At 40.6% G+C, this 24,469-nt stretch overlaps 1 protein-coding gene across 2 annotated transcripts; it reads left to right on the top strand.

Annotated features, from left to right (window-relative positions):
* Nucleotides 1-252: 252 nt before the first annotated feature.
* On the top strand, nt 253-24,275 carry rnf122 (ring finger protein 122). Of its 2 annotated transcripts, none has more exons than XM_085294854.1 (6): nt 253-646; nt 8,672-8,828; nt 19,928-19,973; nt 20,063-20,104; nt 20,223-20,302; nt 22,076-24,275. In XM_085294854.1, the coding sequence occupies exons 1-6, from the start codon at nt 622-624 to the stop codon at nt 22,188-22,190; spliced, it is 465 nt and encodes a 154-aa protein (XP_085150980.1). In that variant the 5' UTR covers nt 253-621; the 3' UTR covers nt 22,191-24,275. The 2 variants fall into 2 exon arrangements, with proteins under 2 accessions (XP_085150980.1, XP_085150979.1); XM_085294853.1 differs by having other exon boundaries at nt 254-646; nt 20,220-20,302.
* Nucleotides 24,276-24,469: the final 194 nt, after the last annotated feature.

The raw sequence follows: 24,469 nt of genomic DNA, 5'->3' as shown, positions 1-24,469 counted from the left end.
GCTTTAATATACAGGTTATTATGCCACACTGGTGATTGGCTCATGAGCTACAGTGAACCAGACCCCTTGCTGTAAAACATACATGCATCAGTAAGCTGCAGACGTTAATGAGCTACAGGAAACACACCAGCCCGTCACATCACAGCGCGGATCAACCGGCCTCGCCATTGGTCTCCCCGGACGTCAGTCTGCCGGAGAGGGGGCGGGAGCAGAGAAATCGAGCCTGTGCTCTAGTTTCTCTTCTCACACAGATGCTGCCGCTGGGTCAGTGTCATGCCGTCTTTTAATAATAACAGAGTCAAAACAGCGACAGCGAGGAGAAGCTGGGGAAACACTCACATCAGCATTTCTGCTTTTTGAGACGAGCCAACGTGGACAATGTGACATAACCCAGCTGCAACTTCCGATACAAAAAGATTAAACGCCCTTTATCCACCTTTTTATTCGTCTTTCACGACCTCTTCAGGGCTGCTATTGTCTCACTCACCTTTGACACAGCTGGCGGGCAGTCACCGGCTCTACTTGTGCACTTCATTGCGGTCATCCATCTGCGAGGAGGCCTGCGGTTTGTTGGTAAACACGAATCGGATCCCGACGGCAAGGACTCCATCTGGTGCATTGATGCACCCGTTTCAGTGGTGTAACGGTGAGGAGTCATTTTTGTTGTTGTTTTTTGTTTTGTTTTGCTAGTCTGTGACAATAATGAACAATACGTCCTATTATTTTAGTAGGATTAAAACAGAGATTTTAGAACAAGACTGACTCAGGCCAGTGCTTTCTAAATTTAGACATCCCCAGCGAGTGCAACGACAATGTGCAGGATCTTAACAAAGAGACACAAAATGAGTTGTCCTAAGCTGTGTGCTCGGTGCTTCATTTGTTCTTAAAAGTGTCTCTAATAATGCCACAGCGATGACATATAAACACCCTATAAACGTGCTAAATGTTAAACACACGAAATCTAGTTTCGTTAAATAGACTAATGTAAGCAGACAGCTGCATAGTAGTGGTATTAGTGAAAAGTGATTTCTTGTCCACAAGCAGCTCTATACTTCGTCCTGTCCAATAAGTCAAAGTCCACGGAAAAGAAAAGTATTAACAGCAAAAGTTAGAAGTGCTGAGTGAATACTAGAAAAATAGAGAAGGACTGTTAGAGCTGCAGTAATTAGAAGATTAATCCGCAGCAGTATTAATAAAAAAATCTTTTTTTGAAGCTGCAATGTGCACATCACCCAGTTCTAGCTTCTCAAACGTGAAGATTTGAATTATTAATTTGAAGCTTGGATGCATTATTTTTTGGCTGTAAGGCTTTTGCCACGACTGTCTGATATTTTATAGACGCAACAATCAAAGAAAATGACCAATAAAGAAAGTTATCATAAGCTGCAGCCCTATAGATTACAACATGTTATAAACGTTGTAATCTACCTAAATTAATACACTATCCACCAAAAGGGCGATTAGGCAATCAGAAATTTGGTCAGTTTTTGTATTGATTTGTAGGTTAAGAGTCTACCTGATCAATAAAAACCTTTATTTTGGCCTAAACTCACTCCAGAGAGTTACCCAAGACCGGTCATTGTGCTCTTTGTATAATGTTTTGTCTCTCTAGGTAATCTTGTTTGCTCTGACCCTATCTACAGTCTCTCACTTACACTCTTCACAGCTTCAGCTGATTATCTTCCAACAGGCCAAAAGTGTGAACAAAAGCAGTCACACTTAAACAAAAATAAAACCCTTCATTCCAGTGAAATTGTCTTTCAGTGTTTCTTTGTCATGGTGAGACTGGGTGAAGATGATGGATTGGGGTCTTTTTCCTCTGACTTTGCCTGTTTGAATGCACAACTACAGCAGCCTCCTCAGTGGACTGTTGGTGTTCAGACAAGAACAATTACTCCCTTTGTGCAGCAACTCGGCTGCCATTCATATTGGAAATAATACACACACACACACACACACACACACACACACACACACACACACACACAGTATCAAAGAGTAACATTCTGCTGGAAAAATGAAGCAGTAACAGGCAGCCGCAACTCTGTGTGTGTGTCAGTGTTTCTGTGATCGTGCCTATTCATTCTACTGTTTATATGTGACACATGTCATGCTTTCATGCATGTGATGGGGAGATTTGTGCCCCAACCTACTTTCGTCTTGAAAACAGCAGCAGCCATGCAGGCAGGCCTGAGTGATTCCCCCCTATGTGAACTGCTGAATATTTGATGGGAAGCTCAGTCTTTAGCAAAGGCAGCAGCAGCAACAGCAGCAGAAAGCAGTTTTGTTTGAACACGACATATATAGGACAAAACCCCAGCAGGCATCTCATAGGAGCTGTCAGGGAAACTGCAATAGTCGAGGTATTTTACAGCTCGATCAAATCTCAGAGGGAATTTCCTGCCTTTTTGAAGAATAACTCGAGAAGCTCTCGGATTCTCTTTGTCCTGAAATGAGAACTTTCATTAGCTAACCTTCAGCCGCTTTCTGCATCTACTACTCCATGGCAACGGCATGCCTCATAAGATTGTTGATATATAGGTCACTGGTCATGCAAGACTTCAACCAAATCAAAAAATCACTTAATATAGCTGCTCTCCCCGCATACAAAGGTGGAGGAGGGAAATGCGACGGGATGTGACATGGTGCGCACGCACAAAGGTTTGAATGCAAATGCCCTAGATTTGGATTGTGAGTCTGCTCAGGTGATTTGTGTCATCAGCAGGGCAGTGACATGAATACAGGAGCTGACATTTACACCATTCTCTCTCACTGTGTGTGTCTCTTTGTATGCTGATGATCTTTGTGAGGCAGATTGTTTGACATGTGTAAAGAGGATGAAGTAAATTCGATCGCCTTGCATCTTTCTGTGTCCTCGGTTATATTCAGGGAATGCAGCATCAGTCTGATCCATCCACCTAATTGCAGTGTAAAAAAAATAAAACTTAATTATGAAAGAGTAAACATCTGCAATTAAAAATAAAGGGTGTGCCTTCATTTCAAAATGTGAGAAACATAGTTATCTGACATTTTATGTAGTAGAAATTTCTCTGTGTCAGATCCAAATAGAGGTGTGACAATAGTGAGTTGAAATTGTGGAACAGAAAATATTAGTAATGCATGCTTTCAGCAGGACTGTTTGAATATTTGGATTTCTCCAGTGTGTTTTATTCTGGGCAACAATATGATGGAAAAGGGAACACACTGACTTGTAGAACAACCAAAATGTACCAAAAAAAAGGACTTAATGATTTATTCAACATGATCTGAAATGAGTGACCGAGGCCTTAAACTCAAGAGGAAAGTGTTTAGTCCAGTCAGAGCCCTGTTTTTCTTTGTGAAACCCTGGTTACCATAAGAAAGACACTTCAGTGTTGGTTTCACTTTTCAGACCCGAAAGTTACACCCCTTTTTTAATCTGTTTATAATTATGAATTGTATAGATGACCAAAGAGGACAATTTGTGCACAAAAGCATTTGCAAGTAGTCACTTGTCATAAAACTTGTCAGAGGACTAGTGGAGCTGTCTATCACCATCTCTACCCCTTTTCTAGTCATACAGGAAGTAGAGAGTGTGAAAAAGACAAGCAAACTAAATTGTGACAAAGTGTGAAAGCCAGTGAGCAATCAGTATAATTACTTTGCATGTCTATGTAGAATAGAATAGAATAGAATAGAATAGAATAGAATTCAACTTTATTGTCATTGCACATGCACAGGTACAGGGCAACGAAATGCAGTTTGCATCCATCCAGAAGTGCTTAGTGATATAGATATATTACAATATATATTAGCAATAGCATAGATATGTAAGTATACTACAGAAATGGGTCTATTATGGTATGTTATAATGTACACGGTATGAAGTATGTTGTGAATATTCTATAACTAAGTATGTAAAGGCTGTAGTGAGTACAAGCTATGTACAGGCTATGAACAGGATATAAATATGAAAAACTATACAGAATATGAAATAAATAACTTTACAGAAATCTGAGATATACAGCTATACAGAAATGGGAACTATGCAAGTTGTAAACAGTTGTAGGATTAAAGATTATTGAATGTACAGAATGATTATTTACACAGAGCTATACAGTAGTGCAGTTAAGATAAGTGAGGGTGTAGATAGTTTCTACAGAGGCTATATAAAGTGCTAGTGGTTGTGAGTGGTGGTTCACTCCATGTTATTATTGTGTGTTTGAGGGTACAGTTGTCCATTGTGGGTGTGTGTATGTTCAGTCCATGAGTTTAACGTGGGTCAGATGTCAGGAGGCAGAGTTCAGGAGTCTGACAGCTGTGGGGAAGAAGCTGTTCCGGTACCTGGTGGTCTTAGTCCGGAGGCTCCTGTGGTGCCTCCCAGAGGGCAGGAGGGTGAAGAGTCCATGTGATGGGTGACTGGGGTCTTTGATGATTTTCCCAGCCCTTTTCAGACACCGCTTCCTGTAGATGTCTTTTATGGCAGGAAGTGGTGCTCCGGCGATGCGCTGGGCAGTTTTCACGACCCTCTGCAACGCCTTCCGGTCCGAGGCAGAGCAGTTCCCGTACCAGACTGTTATACAGTTGGTCAGGATGCTCTCGATGGTGCAGCGATAGAAGTTCACCAGGATGTCTGAGGACAGGTGGTTCTTCCTCAGGGTCCTCAAGAAGAAGAGGCGCTGGTGAGCCTTCTTGACCAGCTTGGAGCAGTTGGTCGTCCAGGTGAGATCCTCGGAGATGTGGACTCCCAGGAACTTGAAGCTGCTCACACGCTCCACAGCCGTCCCCTTAATGTGGATGGGTGGATGTGGGTCAGCATTCCTCCTGTAGTCCACGATGAGCTCCTTGGTCTTCTCGGTGTTAAGCAGCAGGTTGTTTCTGTCGCACCACTCAGCCAGACGATCCACCTCCTCCCTGTAGGCGGCCTCATCGTTGTCACTGATGAGGCCAATCACCGTGGTGTCATCTGCAAACTTAATGATGGTGTTGGAACCATCAGCAGGTCTGCAGTCGTGGGTGAAGAGGGAGTAGAGGAAAGGGCTCATCACACAGCCTTGTGGTACACCGGTGTTCATTGTGATGGTAGATGAGCAGTGGTTATCCAGCCGGACATGTTGGGGGCGGTTGGTCAGGAAGTCCAGTAACCATTTGCAGATGAGGGAGCTGATGCCCAGGTCTGTCAGTTTCCTGATGAGTTGTGAGGGGTGGATTGTGTTGAATGCTGAACTGAAGTCTATAAACAGCATTCTGGCGTAGGTGTTGTTGTTGTCCAGGTGTGAGAGGACAGAGTGCAGTGCGATGGAGACTGCATCCTCTGTGCTCCTGTAAGGAGACATAGCACATAAAAGGCTATCACCGGCAAGAATATGGGAAAAATATTTGGTAGGTGATTGGACAAACCTGCTGTTCTATCAGCTGTTGCTAAACCAAAGTAACTTTGACCTTTTATGTCAGTTGTTTCTCGTAGAATGATGTTAGCTGTGATCGCACAGACCTCACAAAAATCAAGCTCTGTAGTGAAGGCCTACCTTTAATAACTGGTAGCGGGGGATGACAATGACAGTAGCTGTATAGCACATTTCATTACACGATGAGAGGGATACTTATTGTTGGGTATTTAGTACAATGGTTTCAAATAGAGCTTAATAGGCCCTTATTAGTTAATTGCACATGTGTTGCATGGGCACATTTGATGAAAAAAGTGTTGTATGTGAAAGATATTTTTTGAAAAGGAAGGAGCATTATTAAAACTATTGTGGATTTTATTTCATCTCTTACATTTTTAAATCTCTCAAAATCTTTGTCAAATCCTGTCAGCTGTGCTACAGTTTACAACCCTGATGCAAGTTCTCGCCAGTCAGTCACATGAATAATCATAAGGCTGGCTGGTTTTGTCCCGTTTAGACTCTTTTCAGGCATTTGTGGCTTTTTGGTTAAAAATCTGGCTCAAACCTTAGTGTATCTACCATTGATTGCTTCTGGCTGAGTGAAGTGGTGGAACTTGATTTTGCAGCCATCAACGATCCTTGATTAATAGACACGCTCTGCTTGTTCAGCACGAGTGGAACCAAGAGGCGGATAGTATTGATCCCCTGATACTGCTGTTTCCACTGTGAGGCGGGAGAGGCGTCAGATAGAAATGTCAGTCTATTACTTTGGCTGCGGGAGTAACTGGAAATATCCTCATTGATTAAAAAGTGGTGCTGGAAGAAAATAATACCCACGAAAATGAAACTGGTGAAGATCTTCATCTATTCTGTTCATCCATCTCTTCAGTAAGTTGACCCATTCGGCTTTTCTTGAATTTCTGTTAAATAAACATATTTTTATAATGGTGGATGCTTAAATTAAAAATGCTCAGCCTCTCAAAGGTTGTGCTCCTTGTGAGCCAAAATCTCAGGTTTCAGGTGCTCTAATGCTCAGTTTTTGGGTGTTTTTTATTTATTTATTTATTTAAATCCTGGCTCTATGTGATGTAAATGAGAGCTAATATCATCTGTTGGTACAGAAGCCCAGCTCTTCTATGGAATAAATATTTTGTTTGTTACAGGCAGAAAATAATAGGAAGGTGGAAGGGGCTGTACCAAGGACCAGTACTGAAATTTTACAGTCACACTGCTAACCACATGACACAGTTTGGTCAAGTTAAAAAAGCCCCAGTTATGGAAAAACATGTAGTACCTAATTGGCTGTCGAAAATGTCCTTGTGACAGCTTTTGTCACTTGCAGATATCTGCAGTTTCTCTTAGTTTGTATCAACTTGTCTGCAAACGCTTCCTGCAACCACTCACCAACCAGTCACCAACCAGTCTGGGAGTACACATTTCCCTTGGGACCTGCGGTTGGGTCACAACACCACTTAAGAAGCCTCTTAAAGGTAAATATCAATCATTTGGTCCTCTGAGGCATACATAGCTCCTCTCATAGAGTCTAGAAGTTAAAATTAAATTAAAATATGGTGCTGAAAATCTGTCTTTCCTATGATGATGGAGGGCTTGTCAGTCCAGCACGGGATTAGTAAACACAGACAAATAACACACGAACATCCACAGACAGAGCAGAGCAGACGGAGTGGGTGTTAAATTTGTTTCAGGCTAAGTTTGTTGCAGTTTGTTTTTACATTAAATTTGTTTCCATGCGTGTGCCCTGGAAGGCCAAAAGTGTCTCTGTGAAAGAGCACACGGGCTAAGTTCACTGATTAGCGCCTTGTCTCTGGGTGAATATGCTAATCAGTGAAATCAGCTGCTGCGGTGTCTGATGAAAATGAAAACCTGCAGACTCTCTCAGCTTTCTGCCTTGTTGCTGCTCTAATCTGGACATGAGAAGCCTGAGTGCGACGAGTACTGCGTGAGCTCCACTTCACTATCACTCCCTGGGTTAGCATGACCCTGATCTCACAAAGCTCCTTCTCACATGCTGACTTCTCATTACTCACTCAGATGCACAAAACACATAGTGTGCTCTCTGCGTCTCTGTTTATCTAACTTAAAAACAGCTTGTCAGTTCATGCTTGTGTGGATTTAAGGTTATTTCCTGTTTATTATTTTATTAATGTATATAAAGGTCAGACTTTAGACTGATTTAGTTATTGGGATAGCAAAACTGGATAGCACCTAATTCAAATACTGGGGGGTATTATCAGTCGATTATCGGTAGTTTATTTACACAAATTGTTCATTTTGAACTTAATGTCCTGTTTTTGAGCATAAGTCACTGTTTCCTGCTGCTTTAAGAGTCAGCTCAGAATTTTCTGTCTTTTTTTTTCTTTTTTACAGAACACAGCTATGTGCTCCGTTGCATGTTATTATTGAAAACAGCTTGTCAAGCAGAGATCTGGTTACATAGCGCTCCATTTGTGGAGATTTCACCACATCTTCCTCTGCAGCTATGCCCTGGAGTCACACTACCAGGCTTCACAATTGCTAATGAGTCCTCATTTGTTTGGGGATTTTGAATTATATGATATGCAATTACGCTGGGTGGTGCTGTTGGCGATTAACCAACTGTTTAATCCTTTAGGGTAGATGCAGATGAGCAAATAAACAGTTAAATTAACCAGTTACTTACAGCTATTTCAAACATTTCAACCAAGGAGACTACAGTGGCTTTGGTATAAAAATAATAAACACCCTGATCAAATACTGAAAACCGTGTGCGGGGTGCAGCATCAAAGTAGGAAGGATAAATAAAGCATGGCACGTTGCATAGGTTACCATCTCTTCTGATTGGTTCATGCTGCAGTATTCTTCAAAAAATGTTCAGTGCTGCATTTGTGCTATATTTGCACAAGTATCAGCAGATTATATGGACACTATTGTCAAGAACAGGAAAGGTTATAGATTCACTGATTCTTGGTGTGTGAGTCTCAGAGTCTGAAAACTGCTTGTTAACAGACAAAACATTTGTTACATATATATGAAAGTACATTAAAACCATCACATGTGCACAGTGGCAGTCTAACCCACCCGCCTGTTGCGTTTAAAGGCTCGGGATGTGGATTCTGGTTGAGGTTCACAATGCAGGTCTGAGCCTCAGAAAAGAGATGAGGTTACAGGTTGCATTCAGTTTTTGTTTTGCGGTATATTCGTGTGTGTGTGTGTGGGTGTTAGTGTTAGTGTTAGTGTCAGGCTTTCAGTGTTTAGCTGTTTCATGCTATATCCTTCCTGTAAATTTGCTTTTGTTGTTGTTTTAGGGTGCTTCTGTGGTCTCGGACTCGTTTACTCCAACAAGTCGTGCACCATGCCGCCCATCACCTTCCAGGACCTACCTCTCAACATCTACATGGTGATCTTCGGGACAGGCATCTTTGTCTTCATCCTGAGCCTCATCTTCTGCTGTTATTTCATTAGGTGAGAGGCAAGACCAAAGTCTTAATCCACTTCAAATTAGGGCAGAGTTTGTAGGAATTGTTTTCTCCTTGTTTCAAATTCTAGATGTGTTAACAGTTCACAGCAAAACAACATTATATAAATGATATATGACTCCTCTTGCATGTGGTGCTATTTATCTTTCAGAACTGTTTTGGTGAGAATTGCCCAGTTAGACATCTGCTTTCCCTTGATTAGAATTAAATAAGAGGAGTAAGGATAAAATTGTGAATTACTGAGTTATTGAACGGAGGTGGTGACACCAGCTATGAGCCAGGCAGCCTTCATTTGTCAGAGTGTGGCAGTGTCTCACCAAGAATTCACTGAATGGCTGTTGTGACCATAATGACCCACTCCTGATTCATACCTGGGGCGATCGTGGCTCAAGAGTTGGGAGTTTGCCTTGTAATCGGAAGGTTGCCGGTTCGAGCCCCGGCTCGGACAGTCTCGGTTGTTGTGTCCTTGGGCAAGACACTTCACCCATTGCCTACTGGTGGTGGTCAGAGGGCCCGGTGGCGCCAGTGTCCGGCAGCCTCGCCTCTGTCAGTGCGCCCCAGGGTGGCTGTGGCTACAATGTAGCTTGCCATCACCAGTGTGTGAATGTGTGTGTGAATGGGTGGATGACTGGATATGTAAAGTGCTTTGGGATTCTTAGGGACTAGTAAAGCGCTATATAAATACAGGCCATTTACCATTTTATTATATGAGGTGCATGTCAGGTTATGTAGGGTTTGAAAAGGAGTCTGAATCAGGCATAAGTTGCCCATGCAAACATTGGTAAACCTCTAAAACTTGTTGTGTATTTGTGTCTGGCTAAAGAAGTCATACGCAAAGGCTGTGTTGATGAACGTGGCGCCGTGATGTTTTTAAGTGCAAAAAGAAAATTCTTAAAAATCACTGCTCTGTACTGCGAGTAATGCATGAGTAATTCTACCTTGCTTAGGACCAGACGAGTTCTGTTTTTTGTAGGAACATGCTCAACTGGATCAAATGAAGTGCAGCATCAGGTTGGGGACCGCTGATGTAAAATATACCTGACTACAAGAATTTAGCTCACATTTTCAGAAAATGCTTCATAGTTTAATCAGATTCATAGTAAATGGACTTGTTCTCATAAATTGCTTAATCACCCATTCATACAAGCACTTTCTCCTAACTAAGTGCTTTCTATTGCACACATTCACACTCCGATGAATTGGAGCGCAATTTGGGCTTCAGTATCTTGCCCAAGGACATGCATGCAGACCAGGGCAGCCAGAAATTGAACCGCCAACCTTCCGATTAGTACATGATCTGCTTTCCCTCCTGAAATACAGCCAAACAATGAATACAGCCAACTCTCAATTCGAGTAACATAAATTACCCCCCACAAACAAAGACTTCATATTCAGCTCTGCTCAGACAAACTCTAAGTTCTACTAATTCAGTTATACACTTATAAACATGCCAGAGGGATAATATTGACCCTATTAAGCAATAGGAAACAATGCAATGGGAAATATAAATGCCTGTAAATTATTTGTATACATTTATTTTAGTTGGAAAACAAATAAACACATAAAAGGTTCTCATGATAAATCATCAGGAAAAGTTAAGCATCTGTGATTGTAGGCATTGAATTCCAGCCTAAACCAAACTACGCCACCGAGACCAACATCGTAATCCCTAAATATCTCCACTGTAGAGACATTGTATGTGTGTGGAGGCAAGAAACACACTGTAGGAGGGACTGAGGTTAAAAAAAGAGGAACAGGGTGACCTATCCTGCTGTTGACTGTGAACTCCCTGATGAGTTGAGGATGGGAGGACGGGATGTGAGGTAACAGGAAGCCTCCCGTCACAATGTGTGAAGACAGCAGTGAGGAAAGGAGAAACTGTGTTCAGAATAAACACGGCATAAATAGTGCACAGTTGGAAAACATAAAGCCATCATACACGAAGGTCCACAGTGAACAAAAAGGAAACGTCAGCACCTGCTGTAGGGATTGTGTTTCATCTTGAGCTCTCTCTCTGTTTTTGGAAAATTGCTTGATGTCTTATAATGCGGTGTGCTATTGTTGGACATTTAAATGAATTTGAAATGTTGTTCAAATTTTAGTGTTATCAAAATGCCAGAGAGTTTAAGACATTTTCTGTCTGGAAGACAGGCAGGACGAATGTGCTGTTCAGGAAATAAATCACAGAAAATAAAGACGGACGTCAGCGAGAATCTTGATTCGCATTTGTGCAGATAACATCCCGCCTCTGTTCCTCAGTCGTTTTAATTCTTATAATTAAATATAATGGAAATCTAGTGAAATAAATTTCATCACTACACACCTAAATTAATCTAAACCTAAAGTTAATTTCCTTAAGACAAAATATTGTTATCCCAAAAGGCAATTCAGCAGAGGTGGCAAAAGTACACACATTTGTCACTTAAGTGGAAGAAAAGATTGTTGTTTTATAAAATTCTCTGGTAAAAGCTGAACCACAAGTGAAAAAGTACAGGCTCTGAAATATACTCAGTGTTCTTTGAGTATTTTAAGGTGTTTGCATCCACTCTTATGTCCAAACTACGACAATGTTTTTAAAAGAGGCCAAAAAACCCCAATGAAATAACTAAAAAAATCATTGCATTTAAAAGCTGCTTTCAGCATCTCCCTTTTACACAAGGAGGTCACCACAGCAGATACCTCCGCATGTTTGACTTGGTAGATTTTCTTTTTTATATACACCAGATCCTCCTTTTAACACAACCCCAATAGTGTTACTGCATCCTTCCAGAATCAAACTGGGGATCTTCTGCTTGTCAGGAAAATATGTAAACTCCTACACCACAGGAGAAGCTATTAAATGACGAAAATGTTTCTTTAAATATGTGCTCATTTGAGTTTAATGCTGGCAACATATTCCAGAAAGTTGGGAATAAGGGCGTATTTATGTCAGATTGTATCTACAAGCGTGCATCTCATTTCCTCCTCTGCTGCCTGAAAATAGTAACAAAGAAGTCCTGTTCTTTTGGTTATGTTCAAAAGGAAGTAGATTGTGTTTGATGCCTTTATTTCATCTTAATTTTTTCTTCTTTTAAAGAGATATACACTCACCACCCCTTTATAAACGTATAAGATACACCCTTTTGCCATCAGGAATGCCTTAATTCTTTGTGGCACGTATTGAACTAGTTGCTGGAAACATTTCTCAGAGATTTTGGTCTATATTAACATGACAGCGTCACACAGTCGCTTCACATTTGTCAGCTGCACATCCATGATGTGAATCTCCTGTTTCAACACATCCTAAAGATGCTCTGTGCTTTATTTGAAGTCACCATCATTTTAAAGAAACGCGTTTGAGATGACTTGAACTTTGTCGCGTATTATCCTACTGGAAGCAGCCAGAAAGTGGGCATAGATCAGCATTTTCTGAAATAATCAGCCCGGACCAACCGGCACTAACAACCAAAACCATGTTCAAAGTCACTGAAGTCAATTTTGATGCTCTGTTTGAGCTTCAGCAGGTTGTCTTGACCATATCCACATGGCTAAATGCCTAAAATGTGACCTAAAATGTACGCATACATTTAAAAAAAATTCTTTTTAAAAAAGAAGAACTATCTTTAATTCTTTTAAACTTAGTGTTTGCACCAAAAATGGAAGTGATATCAAAATCAGTAGCAATAGTGATAATTATGAAAATAATAACACTAATGATAGGCGCACACACACACACACACACACACACACACACACACACACACTGTAATACTGCGGCACCACAGAACAAGAAGGAAGGTCATTATTACAAGCTGTCCTAACAATGACAAGTATAGCCGATGTTAAAAAACAACAACAACTATGCACTAATGGGTAAGAAAAAACAAAAAATAAAAAACAATCATAAAGCAGCATGAAAATGATCATTCATAAACCACCATCCTCTGAACAGATTCATTACAAACACTAATGGAAAGCGTTTGAGGCGTGCATTTTTCCTCTGCGTCTCTCGCTGATGTGCTTGCTCCCTAAAGCGAACCCTAGCTCTAAATGGACTTTGTGGCGAGATTAATCTTTCACTTTTTGTATTGAAGATCTGGAATAACTTTGAGCCTCAACCATTAAGATCAGCAGCTATAATGATAAATTGTAAGTGGTAAATATTTGTTTCAGTTTGGACTGACTCATGTTCACATGCTGAAGACACACTTCTTTGATTGAAAATGTTTTCTGTGACCTGGCTTCACCACTAAATTGAGCATCAACTCTGTCTGAAAAAGCTCAGATCCTTCCTGTTTCTCTTAAAGCCCTTTCTGAAGGATCGTAACCAGCGACTCACTTCCTTTGGCTCCATTAACATGCTGAAGGTACTCTTGGGTGGGAGTGTGATTGTGAATTCATTTATAGACCGGGTGATTCATAACATGAATACTGAGTGATGAAAGGCGATCTGTGTTAGGGGGTAGGTCTCCTATTATCTCTTTCAGACAGGCTCTTTTCTTAATCCTGTGTGTCATCGTGTTTGTGATGTACAGCTGTAACATTAGATTGAGACCTAAATATCTATGCCCGCCCACCACTATTAAAACTGTTCTAATTTTTAAGATGTGGTGGTTAAAGTTTGCTAAGATTTAGCTTTCTTTAGCAAATACACGCCACTTCTTGCACAGAGTCGAGATCTTCGCAGCTGTACCTGTAAAGTACAAGGCCGAAAAGACACAAGTGTTCCACACCAAGGGCACGCCAAAAATATCACAACTTTAATTACGTCCCCATCTGGTCTTACAGTGCAGTACAGGGTTTGTACTCAGCAGCACAGCAGCTAGTCAGAGAGATATTTTAAGATCCACGAGGATCAAGAGGGAGGTGGTAATGTGTTTTTGTCCAGACAATAGAATGACTGAGGAGAGATATTAAGCTGTTAAGTGAATGGCTTTCTAAAATAAACTTTAATTTGCTGGGAGAGATCTTGGAGAAAACCCCAGAAAAACAACAAGAACAGCAACAGACAGTTAATTTGAAAACATGGAAATATAAATGGTTACTCGTCTACGCCAGCCTTTTACATCCAAACTGTGCATCTAACAACAGTTTAGTCTCAAACTGAGCTTCTTAAACCTCGTCTGTCATCATTAAACTGACGTCATCTCGCTTGCATACACTCTGAAGACAGATTGAGTTTAGCAAAAATAAAAGGATGATTATATCAGAAATGCTACCGCAGCAAGAAGGGCATGCTTGAGGTCATCTACTGTGAAAACAGAGATGCAGTCAGCGGTTTTTCTAGCTGTCCTTGGTGTCAGATGATGACGCTTGCACCGGGGGATGGCGGGGTTCAGCACCACGGCTGTGCTTGCTCACATGTGGTGCAAAAGAGCCCAGATACTGGGGTAATCCAGGTTTATCACGTCTTTCAGTCGTCTCAGTCTGTCCAGGTTGATCTGTTGAGTGCCAGATGTTCAAAATAGTTGGTACTTCCTGTGCAGTAGACTTTAGGTGTAGTCAAGCAAGTTGTTGGCAGCCTCGGGGTAGTTATTTTTTAACCTCTATTGAAATGAATGGGGAGAGATCCATAACCTTTATTTCAAAGGTCTCCAGGATATAAAAAAGGTTACTTATGGAATACATGGAAATGAAAACCTCTTCAAATGGTTTCTGACTTTGCCCCAAAAATAAGAGTTAAACTTTTTTTCTCTTCTGATACGCATGCAGAAAGTTACACGATACTACTGCTTCATTAGTCGAGAGTGCTGACCTCAACCTCTCTGGCTTCACTTTACTGATAAAAAGCCATGCTAATAATGTAATGTACATTTATTTATATGCCTACTACGATAGCAAGTAGATATGCCTGCTGTGCACACGTTTCCCAGTTTGAATGTTGACTGGCAATTATTAAATTCTCCTTTCCTTTTTGAGGAATCTGCTCTCTCTCTTTCTGTCTCTCTCTCTATAGCACCTCTTTTTCCTATCAGCAGCTTGTTTTCTGGGCTTGGAAGGGTAGATGTAGGTCAGTCATGTGGTTACCATGGCTTGTCTAGCAAACGCGGTTTTTGGCCACTGTTGCTTCCGTGCAGATTAGTCTTGGAAAGGATCTCAGCCCGGGGGATCTGATCTTCCCAAGAGATCATCTTTTTAAGGCACAAGATGTTGGGAGTGCTTTGTTTTTTTAAATATACCTTTTTGTTTGAACTCATCATCTGTATAAAAGACACCTGTCCACAGCCTCAAACAGTCAGACTCCAAACTCCGCCATGGCCAAGACCAAAGAGCTTTCGAAGGACACCAGGAAAAGTATTGTAGACCTGCACCAGACTGGGAAGAGTGAATCTACAATAGGCAAGCAGCTTGGTGTGAAAAAATCAACTGTGGGAGCAATCATCAGAAAATGGAAGACATACAAGACCACTGATAATCTCCCTCGATCTGGGGCTCCACGCAAGATCTCATCCCGTGGGGTCAAAATGATCATGAGAACGGTGAGCAAAGATCCCAGAACCACACGGGGGGACCTGGTGAATGACCTGCAGAGAGCTGGGACCAAAGTAACAAAGGTCACCATCAGTAACACACTACAACGGCAGGGAATCAAATCCCGCAGTGCCAGACGTGTTCCGCTGCTGAAGCCAGTGCATGTCCAGGCCCGTCTGAAGTTTGCCAGAGAGCACATGGATGATACAGCAGAGGATTGGGAGAATGTCATGTGGTCAGATGAAACCAAAGTAGAACTTTTTGGTATAAACTCAACTCGTCGTGTTTGGAGGAAGAAGAATACTGAGTTGCATCCCAAGAACACCATACCTACTGTGAAGCATGGGGGTGGAAACATCATGCTATGGGGCTGTTTTTCTGCCAAGGGGACAGGACGACTGATCCGTGTTAAGGACAGAATGAATGGGGCCATGTATCGTGAGATTTTGAGCCAAAACCTCCTTCCATCAGTGAGAACTTTGAAGATGAAACGAGGCTGGGTCTTCCAACATGACAATGATCCAAAACACACCGCCCGGGCAACAAAGGAGTGGCTCCGTAAGAAGCATTTGAAAGTCCTGGAGTGGCCTAGCCAGTCTCCAGACCTCAACCCCATAGAAAATCTGTGGCGGGAGTTGAAAGTCCGTGTTGCTCGGCGACAGCCCCAAAACATCACTGCTCTCGAGAAGATCTGCATGGAGGAATGGGCCAAAATACCAGCTACTGCGTGTGCAAACCTGGTAAAGACCTATAGTAAACGTTTGACCTCTGTTATTGCCAACAAAGGTTATGTTACAAAGTATTGAGTTGTATTTTTGTTATTGACCAAATACTTATTTTCCACCCTGATTTACGAATAAATTCTTTACAAATCCTACCATGTGGATTCATGGAATTTTTTTTCACATTCTGTCTCTCACAGTTGAAGTGTACCTCTGGTGCAAATTACTGACCTCTGTCATCATTTTAGGTGGGGGAACTTGCACAATCGGTGGCTGACTAAATACTTTTTTGCCCCACTGTATTTATGTTTAGGGCATGCTGTATGGACTCTTGGCTTAGTGCAGTCTTGGAGTCATGGTGGAGCTCACAGATTTGGCAGCTTCTCATTTTTGTTTGGGCCTGTAACTGTTTTCTGTCATTGTTGCACTCCAGGTATACTTCATCTTTGAGTCCATGTCGAAGTATCTTAACATCGACCAGGAAGGACTCTAAGTTTCCTGTGATGACTCTTGGTTGGTAATACTTGCTTGGTCGGGACCTTTACAATTTTAACTTTGCTCGGATTGATGTATAAGTACTGATCCTTGTGCTACTCAGTTGCTTATGGTGGTGGTCTTTTCAGCTGTGTTAGTTTGAGTTTTATGTTCGCTGATGTTCTGCGCATAAGAGGGGCTCTTCATTTTCCCCAGGTTATACTGACAAAGGACTTTATGTCACAGAAGACGGCCTGTGCTCACTCGACCTTTTAAGACTCTCATGAGTATTTTTGGTATTTTTAGCTGGGGTTTTTTGAATGAAAGATTTGTGTCCAACTCCCTTTAATGAGGAATTCCACCTGATTGGTATGGATAGTATCTTTTTTTTATTTACGTAAAAGTCTCTGTGTAGTAGGGTTGGAATTATTGATTAAGTTGTTTCTGGCTAATCAATTTATTGCTCTGTTTAAATCATATCAGGGAATAGTGACAGAAGGTAACTGTCATGGAACAACATGGAACAAAGTGGAATGCCAAGGAAACTAGCCAATTTATACAAACTCATTTAAAAAAGTGTTCAAATATCCAGCCAGAATTATGTCAGAAGCTTGTTCATGACTAGCAATTTAATTAAATTTAACATTTAATCAAATATTAGTGGGGGTGTATGTATATATTTGAGCCTGAATGTATACTTTTGATTGATTGGAGAAAATCCGAAATAAATTAAAATTTGAAATTGAAATGATCAAAAGTCCAAAATTATCATGGCATTCATGCCTTTTTCACCACTGCTGTATCCTTAAAATCTGAATGATATTCAGTATTAAAGACTAAGCTAAGTAACTTTTAAATTTTTGTCAGTTAAAGTTTATGAAAATGTTTCTGATGCGATTATTTTAATACAACTGTAGCAGATTAGCAGATCAATTTATTAACTAAGTAATCGGCTTGGAATTAACTGTAAAAAGTATTTCAAACATATATTTCAAAGGTGTAGCAACGCGAGCATTTAACCGTGTTTTGTAACACTGTAACGGGTCTCATATTTGAGCACACAATAAAGCAGGACATGAGCATGAGAGGCTTTGACGTTTGTCGAGAGGAATTTTAAGTCTTGCAGATGTTGCTGCACAATGGTTAGAGGGAAACACAGAAATCTCTGTCATGGCGCCCCTTTCACCCACTTCACATCATTATTCGAGCATGGGAAACCTCAACAAGAAAAACGTGTATCCTCACATTGTTCACGTGGAAAAATGTTAGGAGTAACTGTTCTAAATACTACAACCAAATTTCATTAACAATGAAAAAATTGTCAGTTCTTTACTGTAAGCGCTGAATCACTGCTTAGGGGGATATCATCATAGATAAACATTTAATTTGTTCTCAGATGTTGTCGCTGCACGTACTTTCAGGCCCAATTTATGGACAGCGACAGACATTTGGTCCATGTTCGGTTGGTTCAAAAACAAGAGGCCAAAAATAACCTCTTGAATAGACACTGCTCGCCAAGTGATAAAGATCTCTCCATTGTTGGTTTCAGGGGTGGTGCGGAGTTTCAAAGAGGCAACATACTCATTAGCTTGTTTGTGCATGTGTGTGCGCATAAGTGTGTGTTAGCATTTTTGAATGTAGTTGCATGATTACTTAAGTGAGCAATGTGTCTGTGTGTAATTATCCATAAACACTGTCCAAACTTTTTTTTAATCTGAGACCAACAACCTGATGACAAGACGTCAGTTAAATATCGAGTTTTATGTGTAAATATTCTATTTTTGGTCTACTCTATTTACTTTAATCAAGTGGTTGATACATTTTTTATTAAAGTTTATTAGTACTGGGAATATATGCGAGTATATGGCATGAACTGATGCCATACACCTCAGTATTTTTAGCATAAGCTACAATTTGAAATCCCTGTAAGACTGAAAAATACATAAACCACAGCTACAGATACAGAAACTGATTAGGAAACTACAGGCAGAACAAATAAAGAGCACAAACAGTAAGAATGCATCAAGAAGCACCCATTCATGGCTAATTGCCTTTTTAAAACTGTTTAATTAATTTAAAATGAATCAGCATTCACTTTGGGTTCTGCATGTAAGAAATCCCAATGTTGGATTCACCTTACAGTTCCTTTTGGACATTCAGTGTCTTTCTGAGCCTGAAACTCTTAAGTGGAACCACAAGGGACAATTATGCAATCTTGCTCTCATAACTGTGTGACTAACTGTGTCATTAAGGGCCCGCCTGTTGTAGCTACTGACTATGACAAGAAGGTTACACAATAAGTTAAATATGAAGAGATTGCAGGAAGATCATTAAGCTATTTTCAGCATGAAATTGTCTCTAATAAGTCTAAGCATCAGTAAGCTTGCTTTTTCAACCTTGTCCTACATTGACATGCTTCTCAAAAACCATTTGCACATTGTCTATTTTTTCTGGTTGCATACAGAAAATATGAGCAGTCAATATGATACCATATATTTGTGCAGACAGTACTTCACTAGCCCTTTAAAGCCAAGCGTATTGTATTTGATACATGTGTTTTTGTGAGTTTTTGAGACTTCTACATCATCAGCGTGACCTTTTTTGGCCCTCAAAAACTGATATAAATTGCATGACACATTTTTAATGACTAAATTCCAAAAATATGGCTAATGTAGCAAATGTGATACAAATTAAAAGTCATACATGCAGATTCAAATCTGATATATTTTTTTTTATATTTTTTTGTCTAAAAGGTACAACAAACACTCCCATTATCAAAAAATTAAGGATTTCTGGCAGTTAGTTCATGGTTATATAGATATTTATAATCTTGATTATTTTTGGAGGCTTTTTGCTGTTATTTGATCTTACAGTGAAGATTAGATAGAAAAGTGGGGAAACAGACAAAGCCTCAAGTCAGAGTTGAACCCAGGCTACTAAATTTAACCTCAAGGTATGTGGTTGCTTAGTAACATCGGGGCTAAACCAGCAACCCTAGATATTTATTGAAAAAGTTAAGGATGTTAATAAAAGTCTTATGAAGAGGGAGCTTTTATCTGTTTCCTTATTTTCTGCCATATATACATCATTACAGTGAGCACATTAAGGGGTTTATCCCATCTTGGAGCTGCATGATGTCAGAGTCACACAGAGAGAGCACAGCAGCCCACCCAACTGCTTCTTAAACCTTTTGTTTGGGAGGGGGAGCCAATCAGAAGAAAATTAGGGTCCACTTTAAAGTAAACGAAGATTATTTTGATCAATGAATCGTGCAAATCTATTTAAAAATAAAAATTTGCCTCTAAAAAAGAATTTAGATTTTCTTACAGGTGTACTTTAAGACAGAAACCAATAAATGCATGCACACTGTGGTTAAAGGAACATTCTTTAAGGAACAAATTGCCAAAGTTTATTTATGTGTTTCTCCGCTCATCCACAGCAAACTACGACACCAAGCACAGAGTGAGCGGTTTGGATACAGAGAGGTAAGACTGGTGTTGATAATTTAAGATATTTAGGCTGTTAAATTTTTAAAAAGCATTACTTTAAAAAATATCTTGTGTTATTCCTACAGGTAGTTTTAAAAGGAGATCCAAAAAAGTTGAGTCTTCATGGGGTAAGAATGAAATTTACATTTCTACCTGTTTGCGTTCAGCTTTAAGCTGTTGAAGCAGGATAATTTAATCTAACGACTGTCCTCTCCCGCTTCCTTCCGTCTGTCACTCACGCAGCAGACGTGCGCTGTGTGTCTGGAGGACTTCAAAGTGAAAGACGAGCTGGGAGTGTTGCCATGCCAACATGCTTTCCACAGGAAGTGAGTAGAGCACAGTGGAGTCTTTCTTCACACTCGCTTGCCAGTTTGCACCTGCTAGGGCTTGGTAAAGTGAAAATGGTCACGTCTGATGTGAAGTCCATTGATCAAAAGTTAAATGGAAATTTTTGGTGGAGTACTCGTCATCATTCATTCATGTCTTGGTTCCTGCTGAGGATCCCAGCATGCACATCAGACAGAGCTAGTCTGAAGACCTTGCAGAGGAGGCAAAGCTATATCCTTGTGCTTTCAGTTGTCTAAAATTGAAATGCTTCTTAATGTGAGAAGGTTTTTTTTAAATTTTTTTTTTTACTGGGTTCTGTGAGAAGAGTTTAAAAGCAAAGAGGCCTTATCAGAGGAGCAATTTGATATTCTGGGCTAGCAGCCTTGGGCTACAGTAGTTTTGGTATAAATTGCTAAACATTCTCTACTTCATGGTTTAACTACAATCAAAGGCAGCAGGACATTATTTTGGTTTCTTAAGACTCTCTTACAGAAAGATAGAACTGAAAAAGCTCTGTGAGTCAAATATTGCAAGTAAACAACCATATGTGGGTTGCTGCTATTGCCTAAAGACATTTGTGTCAAGCATTACTGAGATGACACTTGCATTAGGAGATAGATGTTGCAGAGGTGGCGCAAACAAACTTGTCTGTGTGGGGGTTTACCTCTCATATAGGACGTGGGTTTTTGTTGTTGTTGTTGTTGTTGTTGTTTGCTTGTTTTTGTTTTTTTTTACTTTTCCAGTGGTTTGTTGAGGTTTAGGCACCAAAACGGCTTTGTCAGAGTTATGTCACTTTTCTAGGTTTCAAGGATACCAAGTACATTAGAGGGGACCCAGGATCATTAATATTCTTGAACACTTCTACACTTCATGCAAGTTTCCGAATAATCGGCTTCGGTGCAGCCTTTCATTTATTCCCCTCTCTAAAATGAGCCATAGCTCCTCCCCTTTTAATTCTTCCTTTTTCTGATTGGCTCCAACTCACAAACAGAAGGTCTGAACTGCAAACACGTGGAGCTGCTGTGCTCACAGCCAGAGCTGCATGTATCTGCCGATTTTTAGGATCATCTGAAGCCTGAGCTGTTGGCAGACAGGTATTATTTGTATATACTCTGATCCCATTATTTGAAACTCTGGTCTTGTTTAATATAAGCATCCTTCATTTATTGCACACAGTTTTAGTTGGATCAATTCAGATGGCCAAAGAGATTTCTTGGTTTTAAAACATGACTCTAGGAACAGCTTGCACAAGTGACCAGTCCAGCTGTTTTCTCAGTAAGGAGAGCTTCAGTAAGATGTAGCATACTTAAAAATCTATTACCATGACCACTGGGAAAACTGTGGGGAACCTGATTCCATCCAAAGGTAACAGAACCTTCATACCAGCACCAGCAAAGCTAAAGCACATTCTGCTTGTCCATCCCGTAAACTGTAAAACCGACACATTGGGGAGACTGTGCATACGTCTATTTTCGGTCCAACTTTCTGCAGTCTTGTCATCACTGTGAGACGACCAGCACAGGCTCCAGGAATTAACGGCCCCCAGCCTAGAAATAGTTTCTGCAAATGCTGCTTACGCATGAATGGCGGCAGCATCGCATTTTGATTGCTGGTGTAAGTGAGTTCTAAAGGGCTCTCACATACTCATGCATGGGTCATAAGCTTGCCACTCTGTGAAAAAATGACTAAGCTGTTAAACATTGAAGATTTTGTTGAAGTTAGTCCAGCTTTCTTTTTCCTCATTCCTGTCCTGTCTGTGTTCCTCTATGCAGGTGTTTGGTAAAGTGGCTGGAGGTGCGCTGCGTCTGCCCCATGTGCAACAAACCCATAGCCGGCCCGCCCGAGCCGCAGCATAGTATAGGAACTCTGCTGGATGAACTGGTATAACCTCTCAGCCTCAACCAGCCTGGTTGGGACGCCGACGCCCGGCCAAACTAGCTGGTGTGAGTTACAGACCATCAGGAAGAGGGAGACCGCTTTGCTGTTTAAACACGGCAAAGCACAAAAATGAACTGAAGGATGCTGTTGCCTAGCAACAATCTCCATGATAGCAACACAACACCTTGTGGTTGAGATTATCTTCAGCCGCCCACACATCACTCCAGCCCTCTCCTTTCACGATCCCGTTCTACATGCCTTTTCTCCACGTCCCTCACATCCTCTCTTGTTGGTTCGACTGAGGTTAACAACAGCACTGAACGGAGGGCAGTTTTTTCTCACTGAAGTGGACAAATGAGTGTTGATGAACAGCAGTGCTCGCAAGAAGATGCTGATCCCCCCTGAGTGTGTATCAATGCTGCCTGTCATGTGCTACCTGGGGTTAAATATTATCCATATTGGCTGAGTTATTTAAAACTCAAATGGGAAAAATTATTCCAGTACGTGGCACTCCATGAATTTTTTTCAGTTGACAAGTTTTGAGACAAAATTATAGTTTGTGTTTGACATTCCCAGCAGTAGCTCAAGGTCAGTTTTTAAGATGCAGTAGAAAAGAAGAACAAACTGCAGCCGAGGAGAAAAAATATCACTGTAGCAAAGAGGGCTTAATAAAACTAAGAAATACTTTTTTTATGATTAAATTGAGGTCATGCTGCTTAAAATTCAAGGAAACGGTTATTCATATTGCATTTATTCAGATGAACTCAGAACAGTGGTAGAAAAAGAGCGGGACATGAAGCTGCCCTTGCTCACATGTAGCACGCAAAAGGTGATGAATTTACTAGAAATGTTCTGAAAGGCTGAGCTGAGGCGTGGTGCCTAGGTTTAATGTGCAGAAGACCCGTTTGCTGTGAATCCTCCAGACAGTTGGCTGCTCTATATATAGAAAAAAGTCCAGGACTGCCGAACGTTTGTAAAAACAGCCTTCGAGATGCAGCTCCAGCTTTCGTCCATGTGTGGTAAACGTCTGCATCAAGTCTCTTACAAACCAGTTATTTCTGATATAACGTCTAAAATCCATACTGGTGCCAACCCCTACAGTACCACAGGCTCTAGCTGTTTTCTGTTGTTGTTGTTCAAGGGGATGTTTTATTGTCCTGTTGTGTTCTCATGTTAATATAGAAGGAACACATCCTGACGTTCACGCTAACAGTTTTGTTGAAATGTGTTGAAAGGTTTTTTATTTTTAGGTTTTGCACTTTGAATTCGGACACACACACACACACACACACACACACACACACACACACACACACACACACACACACACACACACACACACACACACACACACACAAGTTTCCATGCCTTTGTTCTTATAAATGTTAGACTTCGGTTTGGTTACAGCACAGCTGTGTTTTGAGGTGTGGTGAATCTTTTATAAAAGTCTGTGAAGTACCAGAGCTGGGTGATAAAGGGAGCAGCAGTGCAAGCCCTCAATGAATTCACCTGGGAAGCAACTAAATCTCACTCTCATAAACCGTGTTTTCGTGGCATTATTGCAGGTGGTTTACATTCCTCAGTCGTAAGTTATTTTTGTCTATTTTGTGATTTACAGATTCTGAAAGCAAAACACTGCCTAAATTGAGCACAAAACTCACAAAGCACATTGTCCAGATACAGCAGGCAGCTGCACTGTAATTAAAATGTGCCCTGTGCCAAAAAGAAAGAAAAGAAAACAACAAACAAACAAAAAAAGAGTTGATCATGTTTCATTTTCTGCACACGAGAAAAAGAAATGTTCACTCTGATTCTGACCACATTCCACATTTTGTAATCCAACAGATGTAAATAAGTTAAACAATAAAAAATACAGTTCTCTGGTCATGCAGGCTCTTGCTTATTTCTTGAAAATCATGGTTATGGCACCACCATCAGGTGAAATCAAGTGTATGTGATGTACATTGTTTTAAGGTTGTTTATTTACTTGTCAAACAGTTGTCAAAAGTTTTAGAGTCTTGGTGGAAACCAGACTGTTTGCACTGAATTTCAGCAGGAAAAATGTAAGATTTTCAATTAAATACACTAATTAAATACTGTTCGAGTTCCTCTTTCCAGCACTACAGCCACTATTTGTTTTTAACTTGAGAAAACTCTTGATTGTTGTTTGTTTTGTTAATACTAGACTTATATTGCAGAAACAGTTGTTGTTATAATTTATTGAGACTTTTGAGTTTAATTGTCATATAGCACAAATAACAACCAATTTATGTTTCTCACCAGCTTGC

The sequence above is a fragment of the Mchenga conophoros genome, linkage group LG12, assembly GCF_057382185.1.
Source record: "Mchenga conophoros isolate Kocher_MC1m ecotype Shallow Benthic linkage group LG12, M_conophoros_male_GT1.1, whole genome shotgun sequence".
Taxonomy (NCBI): domain Eukaryota; kingdom Metazoa; phylum Chordata; class Actinopteri; order Cichliformes; family Cichlidae; genus Mchenga; species Mchenga conophoros.
Note: the sequence above shows the minus strand (reverse complement) of the source record. Positions and strands in the feature narration are given on the sequence as shown.

Bases quoted from the DNA above. Each gene is read 5' to 3' on its own strand.
- rnf122 (XM_085294853.1), top strand. From the start codon at position 622: ATGCACCCGTTTCAGTGGTGTAACG. The intron at 8,829-19,927 runs GTGAGAGGCAAG...GCTCATCCACAG, and splicing joins TTCTGCTGTTATTTCATTAG to CAAACTACGACACCAAGCAC. The intron at 20,303-22,075 runs GTGAGTAGAGCA...TCCTCTATGCAG, and splicing joins CAACATGCTTTCCACAGGAA to GTGTTTGGTAAAGTGGCTGG.